Below are 20,572 nucleotides of genomic sequence, written 5' to 3'. Positions count from 1 at the left end.
TTGGTGACTGGCATGATGAACAAGTAGGGTTCTTCAGAGGGGTCAGAAATCACCTTCACCTTCCCTGCTCCAGTTCCTGTGAACCTATTCAGTGGGAAGTATTCTTTTTCCTGCCTTGGCATGAAACTTCAGGCAATCCCATGACCTTTCTGTTTCCCCCAAGAGTCCTAAGATCATTTGAAGTCACAGAGTCTTCATTAAGTTAAGAAAAAAAAATTCCAGCCCCTGTAATAATCAACACCTTGAACTGGGCTTTAAAATCACATCTTCTCTCTGGGGCGCCTGGGTGGCTCAGTGGGTTAAGCCGCTGCCTTCGGCTCAGGTCATGATCTCAGGGTCCTGGGATCGAGCCCCGCATCGGGCTCTCTGCTTGGCAGGGAGCCTGCTTCCCTCTCTCTCTCTCTCTCTCTCTTAAAAAAAAAAAAAAAAAAAAAAAATCACATCTTCTCTCATGGTTCCCTGCTGGGGCTTTGTCCAGGCAGGAAACTGGAGGAGGGGGCTTGTTGTTCAATCAACCAGGATCCATCAGGAGACTGAAACCCTACCGGAGGGAGTTTACTATTATGAATTGGTTATTGGGTACAGAGCTGCGTAAGTATAACTGAAAGGTTAAAAGGAGAGAGAGAGAAGTCACAGGGGTAGCAACCGCAGGAAGCATCTGGACCCCAAAGGCTGGGAGAACAAACGGAAGAGGTTAGAATCACCAAAACTTAGAAATGCAGAGGAAGAGCCCCGCAGAGCTATAGCTCAGACCTCAGTGGAGGGGATGCTGGTCATCCGGTGTCTCTGACCTTGGAGGAGGGTTCCTGGGGTTCCAAGACCAGACTCTAGCAGAGGGCATTGCCCAGCAGGTGCTGATGTCTGGGAAACAGCCCTCCAGATTCAGCTGCCACTTCCAGGGTGCAGAGTGGGGCTGGAGTGATGCCCACAGGAACAGGAAGCAAACAGGATGAGGAAATTCCTTCTCCTTCCTTCTGCTCTAATTGGCCTCACAGTCTCTTTCTAGTGCTTTCCAGTGGGAGAGCCCTACAGGAGCCCTGTCAAAGGAAAAATGTGGACCAGAGTCCTGGCCCCAGGATCACAAAGCAGAATGTGGAGGGTGGGTTTGGAGCTGAAAGACAATTGACTTAAGTAACCTCCTATTTCCTTCCCTGAGCTCATTCAATTCAGTGTGGATTGCATCAGGTCTGAAGTTGAAGGCCAGAAAGTCTTGGTGGTCAAGAGGAGACCTTAAAAGGGTGGGAAGGTTCTTAATTTAACTGTCACTGTCTTGAGATGCCATTGCTCTTCCTAGGCTGGGCCAGTGTTTCAAAGCACTCATTCATGCTGTCTCTCTCTCTCTGTCTCATTCTCTCTCTCTCCCTCTCTCTCTCTCTCTCTCCCGCCTTCTTTCTTTTCATTTTTCTGTGAATCCATAAAATATTTATTAAATGTGGAGAGAGAAAATTCTCCAAAGATTATGTTGATTAATGTCTTATAGGGACCTTTCTCTCTCTATCTCCTCCCTCCCTCCCTCCTCCTTCCCTCCCTCCCTCTGATGCTCTGGTGGTTCTTTGGAGACCCCAGCCATAACTGGTGGTCTCTGACTGTTGTCCCCTTGACCTGTGTGCATGCACCCTAGCCCTGTAGCTATTGATCTCCTCCTTGGACCCTAAGCATCCAGAACCCGCCTCCAGCTTTTCCCCTGGGGAAGTCTGTTGGCCCCCTAGGCCACCATCTAAGATAGGACCTAAGGCCCCAGTTCTCTCTGACCCTGCCACACCTCTGGCCCACAGCACACACGTCCTCTCTTGTCCCAAGCCAACACTGGGAGTGGTGGCCTGTCCCAGTGCTGGCACACCTCCCAGTCCTCCACAGCGGATCAACCTGCCAGCCAGCCATGGCGTGAGATTGCTTGGGTCTGAGTACAACCCCAGGCCCACAGGCCACCGTATCTGCAGGGGACACGGATCACATTCTTCAAAACATCCCATCGAGTCTCCTCTCGTGGCCCTTGGGGTGAAAGGCAGGCTGGGGCCTCTCTCTTCATAGCACTTCTCTTCAAAGAAATCATCTTTAAAATCCTCCCTTGAGCTTCATGACTTCAGTCCAGGTTTTAGGGTGACAGCAGGAGTTCTGGACCATCCCATGTGGAAGACCACCACATGCGAGGTGAGGTGTCTCAGATTTAGTATTTCTTACCTACTGCCTTGGTCAGACTTTGCCGTTCAACAAGTTATTGCTCTAGTAATTCCCACAGGACCGGGCATGCTGGGGCAGCCCACTAAGTGACTGGGGACTGTCTGACCTACGGGTTGACTTTCAGTCCTATGTGTTTTGCAGGAGGAGGACATAATCAGGTATCACGTGATCTTGGAGGAGAAACTCCTGAAGAATGACCTGCACCAAGGCATGCATCGGGAGACCATGCTGGGCTTTTCCTACCTCCTCGGCTTCTTTCTCCACGATGACCAGGTGCAACTCTTTTACTTAAAACCCAGGAGTGAGTGTCTTAGCTCCTATCATCCGTCATCACTTCTGTGTTGGAATAATCTCACCAGTACCTCCTAAGCCTTATCCACAAAAGATAGTTGCCTGTCTTTCACCATAAAGAGTGAAGAGACTGCCCAGCTCCCTGCTCACCCTTCCTATTACCAGCCTTCGCATAATCAGTTTGGGCTTTACTAATCATGGTATTTGAATTCCAACAGTCACAAGTGCCCTCTGACCTTGATTCCTAACAAACCCAACAGACAGTTCCCAAGCAGTCTCTAAGATAGAAGACCTGACAGCAAAACCCAACTCCCAGGATGTGGCACTGACTCCCCGGGGCCAAGTGACATGTGGAATCCAGCAGCCGAATGAATAATGTCACGATTCCTTGATCGTACACACCCTGGTCCCAGGACCAGCTGAACCCCATACCAGGACTCCAGTATTTATCTCACACAACCACTACATATTTCAGTGTTCAGAATTCATGAAAAAGAACTGATGAAACTAAATAAGTTAAGTACTTCAATTAAATTCTAATGACATATTTCAAACATCAAGGAAGAGGATTGGTTTATGAAAATTCAACAAGAAACTCACAGTATAACTCTAGGGTAAATTCTCATAAGAAAAATTAATAAAAACAGATTATTGTTTAAGATAAACGAGGCATGATATTAAGAGGAAGAAAGTTTAATCATGGACATTTTTTAGCATTAATAGTATTTGGTCCTTTTAAAAAGCGCAATGTTAAAACAATGTTCTCAGTAGTATCATCACTGAATCACACGTGAAATTTTGTGGACATTTTGTTTCAACACGCTTGAGTCAAAAAAGAACCTAACTCCTCATTACTTCCAAATATTTTTCTCCGACTTCTGCAAATAATCCCAGCTGTTATGGAATAACTTCAAGGAAATCCTTTTAAATATATTTTCTTATATTTCCTAGTAAGGCAACTTTTTATTGGTAAAGATCTTAGAATTTTTTTTTGTTTTTATCTGATCATTTCTTACTTCATCATATAGAGACGAATTTTCTAATGCAGTTAGTTGAATCCATTTCAACTCTGTCATGGTTATTTTCCATTTCTTTGGAAATTCTTTGATCGAGAGCAATTTTACACGAGGCTTTAAGTTACAATAAACAAATAGTTCTATCCCACAGTAGAGGTTTTGCTTTTATTGGTAACTCATTTACTTTCTCTTAGGACAATGGAGTTGTAAGAAAAATCTCTCTAACCCAGAAAACTTGTGTGCAAGTAAAAATTGTAATGCAGCCCATAATTCTCTGGGGACATCTCACAGTGAAAATGATTCAGAGGTTTTGAAGGCCAAACCAACAGTATGATAGCAGCAGAAGTCCTGTCATTTGATATTTTTAAAATAGTTCAGTTTCTCAGAATTCTGGAAGTTCATGCTTCAGCCACCATTTGACAGCACCTGTAAGGTTCCTTACTAGTTTTCCAAATCTACACAAACGCTAGAAGACCTCTGTGGAGCTCGGCCATGATTTATCTCAGCACCCAATGGAAATTCACCTGACTCCAAGTAAATCATAGCTTTAACATTCCACAAGAGTTCAAATTTCAGCTCCTGAAAGAGTCATTTTAATATTGCTGCTGTGGGGAGTTTGGGGATGTTCTGAATCATTTTTAAACCCTTATTGGATACAAACTTAACATTATCTTAGTACAATAAAGACTCCCCCTTCTTCCAACTCACACCTACTCAAACACACACACACACACACACACTCCAATTCTTGAAAGAACGCTTTTCCCCAATTATATTAGTTATGTTAATGAACGCATAGATGGATTCACATTTTGTGTTACTCAATCATTAAGATAGCCTCCTCCCCTTAAAAAAAATCAAAACAAAACATGTTGCAACTCAAAGTTGAAGTTGAATTAGCAGCATATAATGCAGAAAATCTGAGCACTTGCCACACACTGGGAAATGAGAGTATCTGGTGGAATCCTTTTCACAAACAAAAACACTTTAAAAAATGCTAATTATTTTTAGTCTTAAATACCAGTCACTTGGCCTTTCTAAGGGTTGCTCACAAGCTTACCATAGAGATGTACGGAAAGGCCAATGAGTTTCATTCTCCATGCCTTGGTTTTGGAAGGCATTCAGACCTCCAGGACCACCAGTCCACAGCACAGGGGAGCACGCCCAGGGAGCCATTTTGCCGAAGGGACTCACATAACAATCATGATTCAGAATTCTTCAAACAGCCAGAAACCGACTAATGGGAGGGGTGGAGAGAAACCTTAGAGATGATCTAGAACAGTCTCTTCCTTTTCCAAAAAAAAAGGAAATTTAGATTCAGAGAGGAAAAGCAACTGGCTCAAGGTCACACAACCAGATGGTACCAGATGCGGGACCATTACTTAGACTCTCTTTCCCAGGAGAGATTTTTCCTCTACAGAGTGCTACATTCCAGGTGAATACTGGAGTATCTCCGAGATTGCTATGATATTGATAGCCTCTGATCCTTATTGTTGCTGTTTCCCTTGAAATCACTATAATCCAATTCACGTTCAACCCTCTTATTTACAGCTCTATGTAAATGAGGCTCCAATAAACTACACCAATGCAGCCACTGACAAGGGAGTGATCCATGGCTTGGGGAAAGTTCTGGAAATTCAGAAGAACAGATGTGATAGTAACGACACTACTATTGTACGAGTAAGTTATATCCAAGGCCAACGATGCACCTGTTGGCTTCATTTTCTATTAACTGTTTAAGCATAAGGTTTGTCTATCAAGATATCTCAATTCAGTTCAAAAACACACTGAGTGAGCATCTCTGATGTACAAAGAGGCAGAATCAATTTGACTCTACAAAGATAAATAAGACATGATCCCTGCCCTCAGTGGGTTTACAATCCAGTGCAATGAATTGTACCTCGGTGCCTGGGAACTTTCCTAAAGAGTTGTACTGAGCGGGATTCTCAAGCCATGGTCTTCCTCAGACAGAAACATGCCACACCTAGCATAGGCACAGAGAGGAAGGGGGTGATGGTCTACCTATGGCAGGTGTTGCCCAAGCCTGGTCTCCTGGGACAGAAAATATAGAGATGCGTTATTTCAGTATAACAGAGGATGCAGTAATGGAGAGTTTTCATTCCAGTCCATGGGATAGTGTAGGATCTTCCCATAATAGTAATAACTGCTGACATTCGGGGGGCACTTAGTGCTAGGCACTGCACGTATTTTATACTGCTATAATGGTCTTATATGGGTTCATACACATGTTACATGCATAAAGCCATCCTCACCACACCCTACAAAATAGGTACTATTATTATCCCCATTCAAGAGATGGGGAAAATGAGCCTCAAAGAGGTTAAGCAATGTACCCAGGTTCACAGAACTAATAAGCAGTGGGCCACCTGGGTGGCTCAGTGGATTAAAGCCTCTGCCTTTGCCTCAGGTCATGGGATCAAGCCCCGCATCAGGCTTTCTGCTCCGTGGGGAGCCTGCTTCCCCCTTTCTCTCTGCCTGCCTCTCTGCCTACTTGTGATCTCTGTCTGCCAAATAAATTTTTTAAAAATCTTAAAAAAAAAAAAAAAAGAACCAGTAAGTGGCAAACAAGGAGTTCAAATCCAGGCAGTCTGGCCCCAGAGCCAGAACCGTGAACAACTACATTATCCTGTCTGGTGGGGGCCAAGTTAAGAACTAGTCACATTGTCCTCCTCCTGTTCTAGGCCTGGGTCACATTTTAAAATGTCTGTCATTCTCAACTTGCGCTCTTTCTTTTATAATAATGTATATCATCTCCACCCTGAGCCCTTAGCTCCCAGGTGCTCCCAAGTGTTGCCCAGATGAACTTCCCTAATATCTTTCTGAGTTTCAATTCTACATCCTAAAACCTTCAGCTCCAAGGTCTGTAAAACATCTGCAGCCTCACGGCACTAAAAGTAAGAATGGTGAAATGTTCACCTTGCCTTTCTGTGTTTTACCAAGGGAAAATGTGGAAAGTGTCTCCAGCAACCGGTCTGCCCATTTGGAACTAAACAACTAGTAAGTATTTTGTTTGCTTTAATTAAGTAGTTTCCAGATCCCAGGAGGTCCAAATTAGAAAATGAACCTCAAAAAAAAAAAAAAGAAAAGAAAAGAAAGAAAGAAAATGAACCTCAAGCATATCTCATTTTCACTGCCCACAATTCCTGTACTTGGTTTTAATTTCATTTTACCTTCATATATGCATCTTTCTAAAGTCTTGAATCCATTTGTTTGGACCAAAGCAAATTTTAATTAATATATAAATAGAAGTTGGGGTTCACATCAGTCAATATACAATACAGGAAGGGATTTTTCACTTTCTGCATCTTTCAGTCCTGGAAGCTTGTTAAGGATAAGAGCAAGAAATCTTATCAGAGAAGGGCAGACTCCATATCCACAACCACATCCATCTGGATGAGTTTCACCTGCCTGATTTGCTTTTATAATTGAAGTTACAACTTTCTCTAAGAAACAGATGGAAAACTTGGGAGAAGTAAACATATCTTTGAATTAATTACCAATGTTCCTTGTAGCTATTTATTGCAAAAGCCACTTCTGATAATGTTCTAATCATCACAAAAAATAGATGCTTATGCACCTTTCACAGCATGAGAACAAGAATTTCTGATGATACCAACACTGATTCTCACAGTAGAGTTTAATCTTGTTATTACAGGATAATTTTATCTAATGCACTCTACAATTCTCCTGAACTTGAGTTCATTCTCTAGACAAAAGTTCTTTTTATAGAGTACCACCTTAAGGTATAATAATTTGGATTTCGCCACCTGTTCAGTTCTGGCAGCCGATACTGTGTTTTTGTGTCTTCCTACTTACAAAGCAGCTCCAGGAAGACAACCCCCTCACTTTCCAGAACATTTCAGTGGGAGAAACAGCAATACGTCCCCCACCTACTTGCTCTTAGAGACTGGAACTTCTCCCTCACCCAAAAGCTGAAGTAATCATCTCCATTTCACAGGGTGAAGAGATGAGGAGATGTATCTATACCATTTATTTCATGGGCAAGCGATCCCTGTTCATTGGTTGCCAGGCAAAATGTGTGAAAACCATCATCGTGAGTATAACGATTGAATCGCCCTTCCAATGCCTGCAGCAGCATGGGGAAGTTTTATCATGTCACACTTTTCAGATGGCTTCCTGTCTATTCCTTCTGCCTCTCCTCTCTTCCTCCTTATCATCCTCATTGTCATCGTCATGCAAGGTAGTGGAGGCAGCAGGAAAACTCTGGACAGCCACGTAAGTCAGGAAACTGGGGAAAGCTCCATTATTCAATTGCATGGTGAAGGACTGAGAGCCTAGGAGGACCTCCTCATTGTCACGACAGGGACAGAGGAGACGGCTGGCTTCCTAAGGAAAGAGAAGTTGCACCTGCTTGTTTAGAAAATAGGACCCCAGAGCTAAGCATGTCTGCACTGCTGCTTTGGAATCTGCCGGAAATTTCTTTATCTCTATCTGCTGGAAAATTCTTTATAACTTCCTGTCCTGCCTCTTCCCCCTAGAAGACTAGCCATAGCCTCTGCCTATCCTACAGAAGCAAGACGGTTTGGCCTTCAAGCTACAGAGGTTGGAGCTGCAGAAGAGTCTGTGGGGATTTGGGTCTTGTTTTCCAGTATCCAGAAATGTGTTATTGGAACATAGCCATGCTCACCCATTTATTTCTTAACTGAAGTATAATTAATATACGATGGTGTATTTGTTTCACACGTACAACCCAGTGATTCAGTAATTCTCTATGCGGAACCTAAAAACAAAACAAAGAAACAAAGGAACAAAAAAAAAAAGAGAGAGAGAGAAATATCGACAAACAAACAAACAAAAAACAACAGATTCTTAAACACAGAGAACAAACTAGTCATTGCCAGACATGGGTGGGGGAATGAGTGAAATCAGTGAAAGGGATTATGGGTACAAACTTCCAGTTATAAAATAAGACAGAGATGAAAAGTGCAGCATAGAGAATATAGTCAATAATCATGTAGCAACGTTGTATGGTGACAGACGGTGTCAGCACTTCCCGTGCTGAGCACTGAGTGATGCAGACATATGTGTTAGTGTCCTCAAGGATAAAGGCATCTGGGGCACCTGGGTGGCTCAGTGGGCTAGGCTTCTGCCTTCAGCTCAGGTCATGATCCGAGGATAGAGCCCTGTGTTGGGCTCCCTGCTGTGTGGCAAGCGGGCTTCCCCCACTTCCTTTGCCCCTCCCCCCATCATGTGGACGCACAAGCACATGCGCGTGCACGCTCTCTCTCAAATAAATTAAATAAATAAATACTGTTTTTAAAAAAGGAACAAAGCCATCAGTGATGGGGATTAAGGGGTGCTCTTACCATGATGAGCGCCGGGTACTATATAGAATTGCTGAATTGCTATACGGTGTACCTGCAACTAATATAACATTGTATGTGAATTCTACTGGAATTAAAATTAAAAATTAAACAAAACAAAACAAGAGATTCATTTCTAAAATGCCGAAGTGAGAAACACACCAGGAAAGGGCGAGAAACACACCAGGAAAGGGCCGGGCTCCTGGACCGCTCCCCCTCCCACCCCACCCTGCTGGTATCCGCAGCATTGTTCTTTTTTTTTTTTTCCTAATTTTAAAAATTTAACTGTATTTTTTCAGTGTTCTGAGATTCATTGTTTATGCACCACACCCAGTGGTCCATGCAATACGAACCCTCCTCCATACCCACCACCAGGCTCACCCATCCCCCACCCCTTCCCTCCAAAACCCTGTGTTTCTCAGAGTCCACAGTCTCTCATGATTCGTCTCTCCTTCCAATTTCCCCCAATTCACTTTTTTGTTCCTTCTCCCGGTGTCCTCCATGTTATTCCTTATGCTCCACAAGTGGGTGCAACTATATGATAATTGACTTTCTCTGCTTGATTTATTTCACTCAGCACAATCTCCTTCAGTCCCATCAGCTGCATCGTTCTGCATTCTGCTCCCACTGCCTCCTTTCCCGCTGGTCTTCATCCTCATCTCTTGCTTGCCTTTATCCTTGCCCTCTTTTCTGCTTCCCCTCTGGGTCCTGCCCCTGGCGCCCTCCAGGCGCTGTCTAAGTTCCCAGCACACCCGGCCCCACCAGCAGGATCTCCAGAACCTGACCAGGAGAGAACCCGGGGAGATGGAGGTGGGGCCTGGTCCGAGCCCAGCCTTGTCCCTTGGTTTCAGACGAGAGAATGCTGTGCGGGCTTCTTTGGTCCCCAGTGCCAGCCCTGCCCAGGAAGAGCTGAGAACGTCTGCTTTGGAAACGGGATCTGCTTGGATGGAGTGAACGGCACAGGTGTGTGCCAGTGTGGAGAGGGCTTCTCAGGCACGGCCTGTGAGACCTGCATGGAGGGCAAGTACGGCCCCCATTGTGACCAAGGTACGCGCCCTTCCCCCTCCCCACTGGGCAGGACCTCCCCACCAACTGAGCGAAGCCCCAGGGCTGGTTAGAGAAGTGGGCCCTCAGCGCCCTAGCTCACCCCTCAGGCTGGAATCCCACGTCAGTTAACATGTGAATTTTAAGAATGTGGGTGTTGTGTAATTTGCAAAGAAGAAGTGTTTTCCAAACATTTGCAGTCACTAACTGGACCTACCAACTCACCCCCAATCTCCTCCTCCACCTTGCCCAACCAACCACACGTTTTTGTGTTTGCCTTTGCACACGGATCCTCACAGTTAGCCTCTCAAGTTTGGACATTGCTTGATAGTTTGAAATGTCCCTTTGTGCACAGTGTCTGGTTTAACCCACACAGGAACCTTATGTACCCATTTTACAGACTAGTGTACAGACTAGTGGGAAGCAGAATGACTTCCCTTAAGGTCACACCTGACGGGAGGCAGAACTGAGATTTGAACACGTCTCTTGCTTGGTCCCACATCCTTGCTCTTGAATCACGCAGTCCTTTACCTGAAGATTATTCTATTAATGCACCTTCAGCAAGCCACCTGTTTTAAGCTGTTTTCACAAAAATCATCATCTGTTTGCCTTCTCTGACCTTGTACCCAAGGACACACACACGTAGGAGGAATTGCCTAATCCGTGATGAGAAAACAAGGCATTTTTTTTCTATCCTGCACTAAAAACCACACATCGGAACTTTTTTTTTTTTTTATCACTGCTTGGTCATCAGCGTTCCATGCCAGACAAAACCAATATATAACTGAATCATGAGAGCTGGACCATATCGTATATAGTTGCAACCACAGTGCTGACCCTTTCTGTCATGTGGAAGCGTCTTCTGTTTTCACTTGTGCAGGTCTTCCTAACCAGTGATCCCTAGATGACCTTCATGGGGTCCAGCAAAGCCCCAAATCTGAATGTTTTTCTTGGAGGAAGGCACCCAAAGCTTTCCACCAGTTCTTAGAGGCTCGGGGCACTGCTGCGTTAACAAAGGAATCGGCTTTTCTATGTTGTTAAAGAAAGCAGTGCCATCCCAGGTTTATATAAAACTAGGGGACAAGCCTTATGGAACAACATGGTTCCATCTTTGGGTGTTGCACACAATGCTGGGTCCTCCGCTATGTTAGCTAAGGACACTCTCACCCTGCTTGGGTTGCGAACCCACAGTGCTACACAGTCCCACAACAGTGGTCTCTATCAAATTATGATGTGATTTGACTGGATCTCCTGTGTCCCTGCCCTTCCCGTGATTCCAGCCCTCCATTAAAGACAGTGGTTCTCTGGAACCAAGTGAGAGAGTAAAGTGCCCTTTGTGTGAAGTGTGTCTTCATGGTAAGTGATAATGAGTTCCAGAATATGGGTCAGAGGGCTAACAATCTGTGGGCACTTTTCCACTTAGTGTGTTCTTGTGTCCATGGGAGATGCAACCAAGGACCCTTGGGCGACGGCTCCTGTGAATGTGACGTTGGCTGGCGGGGAGTGAGATGCGATACTGGTAAGGGCAAGTCTCTCAGTCCTTATGATGTGTTCTTAGCCCCCGCTTCCAAGCAGCCACATTTCTGTCTTCCTACAATAGAAATGACACTTTTAGGGGGTGCCTGGGTGGCTCAGTCCATTAAGTGTCTGCCTTCAGCTCAGGTCATGATCTTGGGGTTCTGGGATGGAGCCCCATGGTGGGCTCTCTGATCAGTAGGAAGTCTATCTCTCCCTCTCCCTCTGCCCCCCCCCACTGCTTGCCGTCTCTCTCTGTCTCTCATCTCTCTCCCAAAGAAATAAATAAAATCTTAAAAAAAAAGGAAGAAAAAAGAAAAAAAAAGAAATGACACCTTTATTACTTCCTTTGACAACCAAAGTAGCCCTATTTCCCACAAAAAGTTTGTAAAATAAAGAAAAGTGGGGCGCGTGGGGGGCTCAGTCAGTTGAGCATCCTACTCTTGATTTCGGCTCAGGTCATGATCTCGGGGTGTCTGTGTCGGGCTCTGCGCTCAGCGGGGAGTCTGCTTGAGATTCTCTTCTACCTCTCTCTGCCCCTCCCCCTGCTCAAGCACACACTCTCTCTCTCTCGGATAAATGTATATTTTTAAACAAGAAAAAAAGGAAAGCAGAAGAAAATAAGAAATACATTCCCACAGCAGGAACAAACTACCGTTAATCTTTTACATTAGCCTTCCATCCTTCTCCTAGGTAATAAACGTATGTGGATGAGACCACACTCTGCGTAGTGTTACAGCCCACTCTCTCATTTCACAATATGTCATGGATATCTCTCCACGTGAATAAATATTGATAAATATCATTCTTAATTTTCATATAATATTCCATTATATGACTATACCACTCTCTCTAAAACCAATTTTCCTTTTTTTTAGGATTTTTATTTATTTATTTGACAGACAGAGATCACAAGTAGGCAGAGAGGCAGGCAGAGAAGAAAGGAGGAAGCAGGCTCCCCGCGGAGCAGAGAGCCCAATGCGGGGCTCAATCCCAGGACCCTGAGATCATGACCTGAGCCGAAGGCAGAGGCTTTAAACCACTGAGCCACCCAGGCGCCCCTGAAACCAATTTTCTATTGTCATCATAATGCTGCAACGAATGTCTCGTGCATACATCTTTCGCATTTGTCTAACTAATTCATTCATCAGCATTTCTAGAGATGGGATTTCTGAGTCCCAAATTAGCACTTTGGGCGAAGGGTTTGCTGCTTATTGCCAAGCTGTCCCTCAGAGAGTACATCCATTTAATTTCCCACTGACAGGATCTGAATAGGCCCATTTCCCCCAACCCCAACCACACTGTACTGATGGGTTTTTTTTTTCTTTTTTAAGAGATTTATTTATTTATTTGAGAGAGAGAGAAAATGCGGAGGGGAGGGGCAGAAAGAGAGAGAGAGAGAAACTTAAGCAGACTCCCTGCTGAGCCCAGAGCCCAACACTGGACTCGCCCCCATGACCTGGAGATCATGACCTGAGACAAAACCAAGAGTCAGACACATAACTGACTGCACCAGCCAGGAGCCCCTGCACTGATGTTTCTCAAGGTGCTCCAAGGACAGACTTCCAGGCTTACTCTTCCTGCTTTCCTTACTGGGAAGAAAGACCCAGAAAGACCCCACAGGCTCACCCAATCTAGAAACCTCCCACTTGGCCTTCAGGCCTTCCACACCCGCCCCCTCACTCCCTCGCTAGCATGTCTACGTTATTCTAACCTCCGCAACCCTCCTGCTGCTCAGCTCCCAGCAGGAGCCTTGGGATCTGCCCCTCTGCCCTCTGTCCAGTCTTCCTCAAGCTCACCCTCCACATGGCTGCCAGAGAGAACTTTCCAAAACATAGCTGTCTTAGTTCGGGCTGCTATGACAAAGACTACAGACAAGATAGATTATAAGCAACCGAAATTTCTCCCTCACAGTTCTGGATGCTAGAAGTCTGAGATCAAGTGCCAGCACCGTGAGGTTCTGGTGAGAATCCTCTTCTGGGTTGCAGCCAGTTAATCTCGCATGTCCGCACACAGCAGAAGAGGCCCGGGAGCTCTCCGGGCTCTCTTTTATAAAGGCACCCATCCCATTCGTGAGCACTCCACCTTTATGACCTGACCATCTCCAAAGGCCCAACCCCCAATACCATCCCCTGGAGATTACGCTTCAAGACATGAATTGGCCGGAGAAAGGGGACACAAATATTCAGCCCATAGCCATAGGTCAGATTGTACTTCCCACCCCCTCCCCGGATTTGACAACCTGCTAAGGTTCTTCGTTGCCTCCAGGAGAAAGTTCATTAACTGCAAGAGAAACCTCTTGGCAGGGGTGGAGGACAAGACTCTTCACCAGTTGGCCCTCACCCAGTTTTCCAGGCTGGTCTCCATGCACACCCGGCACAGGGAGTTTCCAGCCTAGAAGTGGAAATAAATGTTCAATAGTGTTCAAAAACTAGTGGCATGAGGGGTGCCTGGGTGGCTCAGTGGGTTAAAGCCTCTGCCTTCAGCTCAGGTCATGATCCCAGGGTCCTGGGATCGAGCCCCGCATCGGGCTTTCTGCTCGGCAGGAAGCCTGCTTCCCTTCCTCTCTCTGCCTGCCTCTCTGCCTACTTGTGATCTCTGTCTGTCAAATAAATAAGTAAATAAAATCTTTAAAAAAAAAAAAAACAGGTGGCATGAGAGCCCAGAGGAAAGAGCCTGTAGACTAGAGCGAGGAAGAGAACTCCTTTGTCGGGTGCAAACACCCTACTCCCGAGTTCATGGCAGACATCACTGAGGCCACACAAGGGCACCTCATCCCACCCAAAAGGGCACAGCATGTCACCACTACCCGCTCACTGACGTTCTCAAAGATTTAGAGCACCTTTCAGAGAGGAGGACCTAAAGATGATGGGGAGTTCAACCAACAGAGAATGGCGAGATAAGGGATTTCCAGGCTCAAGGAAGAGCGAACATAAAGGCACAAAATCTCATTGCACGCATTCCAGCCCACTGGAGCCTCTCATTGTTCTCTCTGACACAAAACAGGCCACTTTGACAGTCAAGTCTCTCTTTCCAGACCTTCTATGTGACTTAACGAGCTTTAATGAGATTCTATCCCAAAGGCTCTTAACACAAGCATTTTCCCCAAAAGATGCTCTCTCTTCATCTCTAACGATTTCTTTCTGGATCGTCTCCTGCTGGGAAATCTCTGTTAGGGGGGCATCCAAGGGCAAGAGCCGATGCTGTTCCAGGAAATTTAGGAATGAATTGAGCTAATAGGTAATAGGCACCTGCTGTGTGCCTGCCCGGCCCTGGGTTACTTTTGCATATGCAATAGAAATAAAATAACCTTTTAATATTCATTATAATTAGGTTTTGCTTGTTTATCTCACCCCATAATAAAATGATGAAAAACTAGACAGAAAAGGAAAGTAAAAAATCAGGCCCCAGGGAAGAACACGCATCGACATCCAGAGCCTGAAGGCAGATACTGTGTTTTACTGTCCCTGCAGCCTCACTGTGTGGCGCAGGCCTGGCACACAGTAGGCAACTCCATCAGGATATCTGACCTCCTGATTGGGCTCTGAGCTCCCTGGCAGTCCATGCAAAAGAAGCTTTACAAGGTCACAGAATTTTATATGGTTCACGTGATGCATAAAATTACTTTTGAGGAATTAAATCTTTTCTTAGCACCAAGTACTCAAAGAACGTTTTTTTTTTTAAAGATTTTATTTATTTATTTGACAGAGAGAGATCACAAGTAGGCAGAGAGGTAAGCAGAGAGAGAGAGAGAGAGAGGAGGAAGCAGGCTCCCCGCCAAGCAGAGAGCCCAATGCGGGACTCGATCCCAGGACCCTGGGATCATGACCTGAGCCGAAGGCAGAGGCTTAAACCACTGAGCCACCCAGGTGCCCCTCAAAGAACGTTTTTGAGGTAGGTTTAGTATGAAAGGACTGACCCAACAACTGGTTCTCTTTTTCAGAGATCACAAAAGATGACTGCAATGGGATATGCCACACGAGTGCCAAGTACGTACCTGGGAACTTTCTTTGGGGGTAATGCAAAGGGGATCCTTTCCTAGAAGCGTTCACCTCAGGGTAATCGTTTTCTGAGAACTTTTCTGGAGAGTTAGGATAATATTAAGTATGAAATGAAAATTCCCTCTGAAAAGGCCACCATCTCCTGCCAGATGCAGCCTTTTAAACAAGCTGCCCCCTGAGTTACCTGGCTTATTGGCAAGAATGCCAGCTGTTACCCCCCAGTTCAAGCCACAGAGACTCTTTCCTAGAAGCCAAGGGCAGGCACCTGACCTTCATCCAACCTTGCTCCCACTTCACCGCCAAGCCTTACTTGTTCACTTCGGCTTCTCCTTCAGACTCCTAACTCCCAGAGGGGCTTCGTGGTTCATTAGTCCAGTAACTGGACTTCGACATGAATTCAAATCGGCCTCTGTCCTTTTCAATGTCTGCATGACCTTGAGTCAATTACTTTATGCTTCTAAGCCTCAGTTTCTCCATCTATAACATGGGACTAATCGTATCTGCTTGTTAGAGCTATTGGATATTGTGTATGTTCTACAAAGTAATGTGCAAAGCACAGTTCCGAGGCCATAAGTGGCTCTCTAAAGATGGGTAGCTATCCTCCCTATCTCTGGGCGGATGCCTCCATGTGCACACCCTGCAGTTTTAGCTGCCCCTGGTGGGGGCCGTGCTACAAATGACCTTCCTTCCAAAGCTTAGGCAAGACCTTGAAGAGCCACGTGGGAGCAGGATCTGGGATGCTGCCGATGAAGGGGACACTGTTATGTTTTTTGTTTGTTCGCTTATTTGTTTGTTTTCCACCAATAGCCCTTGCCCTTTCTCATTGCAGCTGCCTTCTCAATCCAGATGGTACAGCCTCTTGCAAATGCACAGCAGGATTCCAAGGGAATGGAACAGTTTGCACAGGCAAGCAAGGAAGGGGTCTGCTGGGGGGACACAAGCCTAGTGCAAGTTGTTGAGAGGTCTGTGTTCCTTCAGACCGGATGGGCAGCCGCTACCAGCTGCTGATGGTTACCTGAATGGAACAAGGCTACTGATGGGGCCCCATGGCAAGAAAACTACTGTTTACGGGCAGGGCATGTGTTGGCTTAGGAATGGGTGGGTCAGTTGCCTGTTTTCTTCTCCAAACAGTGGTGCACAACCTTGACCATGATTGAAATCACCTGGAGAACTTTAAAAACACTGGTTTGATTGACCTAGGGTGTGGCCCAGGTGTGGCGACTCTGGAATGGGACAAAGGCTTGAATCCCTGTTCTTCCTCCTACTACCCTCGTGGCTTTGGGTGGCTCTCTTACCTGCTCTGAGCCGCCTTGCGCACTTATAAAATAAACAAAACTGTCTACCCTGCTGAGAGGTTTGGGGATGAAATGACCTCTCTGTGCAGTGGCAGAATGAGACAGCAGCTTAAAGTAGCCCTAGCATCAGACCCTCCCGGGTTTGAGTCTAAGTTCTTATCATTTGTGCTATCTTGGGAAAGTTGCTTGACTGATCTTTGCATCATTGCTTTTATCCGCAAGTTGTGGATAACAAGAGAATCCCCCCCACTGGACTGTTGGGTGATAACCTGGATTAATCCCTGTGAAGGACTTAGAACAGTCCTGGCACAGAGCATACTCAATAAATGCAAGCCAATATTCTTATGGGGCCCACCATGTATTTGGTGCTAGAAAAGTAGAAACACTTAGCATCATCTTCCTCTTATGCAGCTTGTCCTGGCAGGCTTCAGTCCAGATGATAGTGGAGCTGGACAGTGAACCTACCAGCCTGCATTCTAGACCATCTCCCCCTGGGGATTGCCGCAGCATGCAGGACCCCTGACCCAGGGCCCAGATGCTTCCTATAGCAGGGATGTGCTCAGTATGCCCGGGAAAACAGCTGGAAAGGGACAACACTAGAATGTTCTTCTTGCCCTCTGCTTTTGGAAAAGCAGCAAAAGCAGAAGACACAAGTTAATAGGAGAACAGCCAACGCTTGCGTAATACCTTCACATACATCATCAGACGGGAGTCTCTAAACTGGTAAATAAACCTCGATGGGTGGACCCCAAGGTTCATATTAACTAAGTGGCTTGTCCAAGGTCACAGTGTGGGACTCCAAGTCGATCTGAGTCTTTGATCTACTTTGAATTAATTTGAGCACCTGTTGTGAGGCCGAGGTCCAAGTTCATTCTTTGGTGTGGGAAGACCCAATTGTCTCCGTATCATTTGTTGAAAAAATTATTCTTTCCCCCATTGAAATGTTTTGGCATCTTTGTGGAAAATCAGTTGACCTTAGGTATATGGGTTTATTTCTGGACTCTCAGTTCTATTCCATATATAGATGTCCTTTATCAGCTTCAGAGGAAGTTTCCTTTTATTCCTTGCCTGTTGAGTTTCTATTATTAAAGGCATGAAATTTTATCAAATTCTTTTGTTCCTTCTATTGAGATGACCATGTGGGTTTGTCTTCTCTAACTCTGTTGAAACGCTGTAGCACATTAATGGATTTTTAAATGTTGAGCCACCTTGCATTCCTGCAAAATTCCCACTCGGCAATGGTGTTTAATTCTTTCTACATATCACCAAATTTGATTTACAAGTATTTTCTTGAGGATCTTTGTGTTTATATTCGCAAGGGATATTGGTCTGTAATTTTCTTGTGCCGACTCTGTCAGGCTTTGGTCCCAGGGTGATACCGACCTCATAAAATGAAATGGAAAGTTCTCTCCCCTCTTCCAGTTTTGGAAGCGTTTGTGAAAACTGGCTCTTTATCCTCCTTTAAATGTTTGGTAGAATTCCCCAAGGAAGACATCTGGTGATTTGTGTTCTTTTGAACTCTTCATATTTAATCCAGTTCCTGACATTCTGAGGTATCCTCCATCTCACTCAAGTCAAAAGGCATCACTGGGTTTTTTTTTTCCCCTCCCTCTCCTGCTCTGCCCGGCATCCCATCTCTCTCCGACAGCCATCAACGCCTGTGAGACCAGCAACGGAGGTTGCTCTGCCAAGGCTGACTGCAGGAGAACCACCCCTGGAAGCCGGTGGTGTGTGTGCCAGGCAGGCTACACAGGCGATGGCATCGTGTGCCTCGGTAGGTACCATCCCTCACTGTCCAGTGGCCAAGGTTCAAGAATCATAGCCCTGGGCACCAGTCCTGTTATTAGGACCTGCCACTTCTGGAATCATCTTTAAGTGTATCTGGGCAGGAACATGTGAGGTTGTGAAAATGTGACTGCAGTGGGATGAAGGTGTGCGATGGCCAAAAATCACCTGGGATGGAGAAAAAGGACAGACCTGTTCCAGTTAAACGTTATGGTTGTGACTGAATTTTTTAACATTTATTAGTCCTTTTTTTTTTTAACACAATAACACATTCTCGCTGTAGAAAAATTAGAGAATGCATATGCGCTGGGAGAGAATATTCTGGAAATAACCACCCTCCCTATTGTCAGATCACTCCAGTTTGCTATGAGGCACATACTTCTTTGAATGCAATTCTGTTACGATCCATAGTATTTATTAGGCTTAGCAGTATGAAAGAACAACTCTCCCTGAAAATAGGTGTACCCCCAAATCATTATCTTCATGGCTACACATGGCTATACTCTAAAGGTATGCTGTAGTAAGTTGTCTGACTTATGACATTTTAGTTGTTAAAAAAAATCCTGGCACATGAGCATTGCAAGAATAGTAAAAAAGCAGTCCCACATGTTTTTTAGCTGGATTCACTATTGTTAATGTATTTCTCCATTTGCTTTATTATTTGCTTTCTCTGTGTCTGTACATATTTTTCCTAAACCACTTGAGAGTAAACTATAGATATCATATTTCCTTTACCCTTAAATACTTGAGCATATTTGAGAATAAGGGTAAATTCTTGTATACCCACAGCAGCTACCAACCAACTTCAGTCAATTTACTACTGATATAAGATGTTTGTCCAATTACCATTTGTATTCTAATTTTGTCCGTTGACCCTGTAACATAATGTCCTGTTCGGGCATTTTCTCCTCTGGTGCAGGACCCAGGTTAGGATTGGACATCATATCGCCTTGAATCGGGGATGGTTCTCCAGCCTTGCTTTGTCTTTTATGACATTAACATTTTGGATGAAGACGGTCCACCACCCCAACTTTCTTGTTCATAGCATGTCCTTTATTTGGGGTTGGTCTGATATTTGTTTATGATTATATTGAGATAATGCCTTCCAGACCTGGTATCACAGGAGTGATAATGTGTCCTGCTCAGGATATCACATCAGAGGCTCGTATTTCCAACTGTCTTTCATCTGCGATATTAATTTTGACCACTTGGTCAAGGTGCTATCTGATTTCTCCATGGGACAGTTGATTTTCCCCATTGCTACTAAGAAACATTCAATGGGGAGATATTTGAACACCAAGCAAATATCCTGTTCCTCACCAAAGTGTCCTCGTAGACAGAGATTTGATCGATGATTCTTCCCTGAAGCAATTATATTGTGATAGTTGCAAGTGACTTTCTTAATTCCTAAATTTCTTCTTCATTGCATGTTGAATTAGACTCCTAGATCCTATTATTTCAAGTCCTTGGCTGCAAATGCTCATATTCATTCAGTAGAGGGACAGATGCAAGCCTACAGACTATGCCTGGCTGGCACAGTCTCAGCCCAGAGGAGCTGACTTTGAGAAATGATATCTGAGTCTACGGCCATACCACCCTGAACGCGCCCGATCTCGTCTGATCTCGGAAGCTAAGCAGGGTCGGGCCTGGTTAGTACTTGGATGGGAGAAATGATATCTGAGACCTTCCTTGTTGGGTTACTTCTCCCACAGAGTCATTAGAAAACCAAATCACACTTGGACATCTGCTCGCCTTGTTCAGTTAGCCATCCCGACTATTTCCTCAAGATGTCTTTACTTGAAAATGAGGTTTCAATTTCATGCCAGGTATTGGCTTTTTGTTTTAAAGAGATCAACCCATGTTTGGAGAACAATGGTGGCTGTCACAAGAATGCAGAGTGCACGCAGACCGGACCCAACCAGGTGAGCTCCACCCCCCGAGGGCCCCCAGTTTTCCTAGAAGCAAATTCCTGGGTCTTCAGACCCAGCCTGAGGGACAGGGACTGAGAACAGACCTGTGGATGCCAGCAGCATAAAGCAAACACTGTAGGGGGATATTCTGAAGGAATTCCCAAAGAGGCCATTCTGTGAAGATAAAAA

The 20,572-nt window shown here is 45.2% G+C and overlaps 1 protein-coding gene across 1 annotated transcript in view; it reads left to right on the top strand.

Moving 5' to 3' along the window:
• STAB2 (stabilin 2) overlaps positions 1 to 20,572 on the top strand; it is a 164,718-nt gene that overhangs the window by 98,470 nt on the left and 45,676 nt on the right. Inside the window, exons 34-43 of the mRNA XM_046013404.1 lie at positions 2,323 to 2,454; positions 5,040 to 5,168; positions 6,450 to 6,506; positions 7,468 to 7,563; positions 9,685 to 9,880; positions 11,301 to 11,396; positions 15,336 to 15,381; positions 16,223 to 16,299; positions 18,337 to 18,462; positions 20,322 to 20,395. Of these exons, the coding sequence (XP_045869360.1) occupies positions 2,323 to 2,454; positions 5,040 to 5,168; positions 6,450 to 6,506; positions 7,468 to 7,563; positions 9,685 to 9,880; positions 11,301 to 11,396; positions 15,336 to 15,381; positions 16,223 to 16,299; positions 18,337 to 18,462; positions 20,322 to 20,395 (1,029 nt within the window). The remainder of the gene's footprint in view (positions 1 to 2,322; positions 2,455 to 5,039; positions 5,169 to 6,449; positions 6,507 to 7,467; positions 7,564 to 9,684; positions 9,881 to 11,300; positions 11,397 to 15,335; positions 15,382 to 16,222; positions 16,300 to 18,336; positions 18,463 to 20,321; positions 20,396 to 20,572) is intronic.

Source organism: Meles meles, chromosome 7 (genome assembly GCF_922984935.1).
Source record: "Meles meles chromosome 7, mMelMel3.1 paternal haplotype, whole genome shotgun sequence".
Lineage (NCBI taxonomy): Eukaryota > Metazoa > Chordata > Mammalia > Carnivora > Mustelidae > Meles > Meles meles.
Note: the sequence above shows the minus strand (reverse complement) of the source record. Positions and strands in the feature narration are given on the sequence as shown.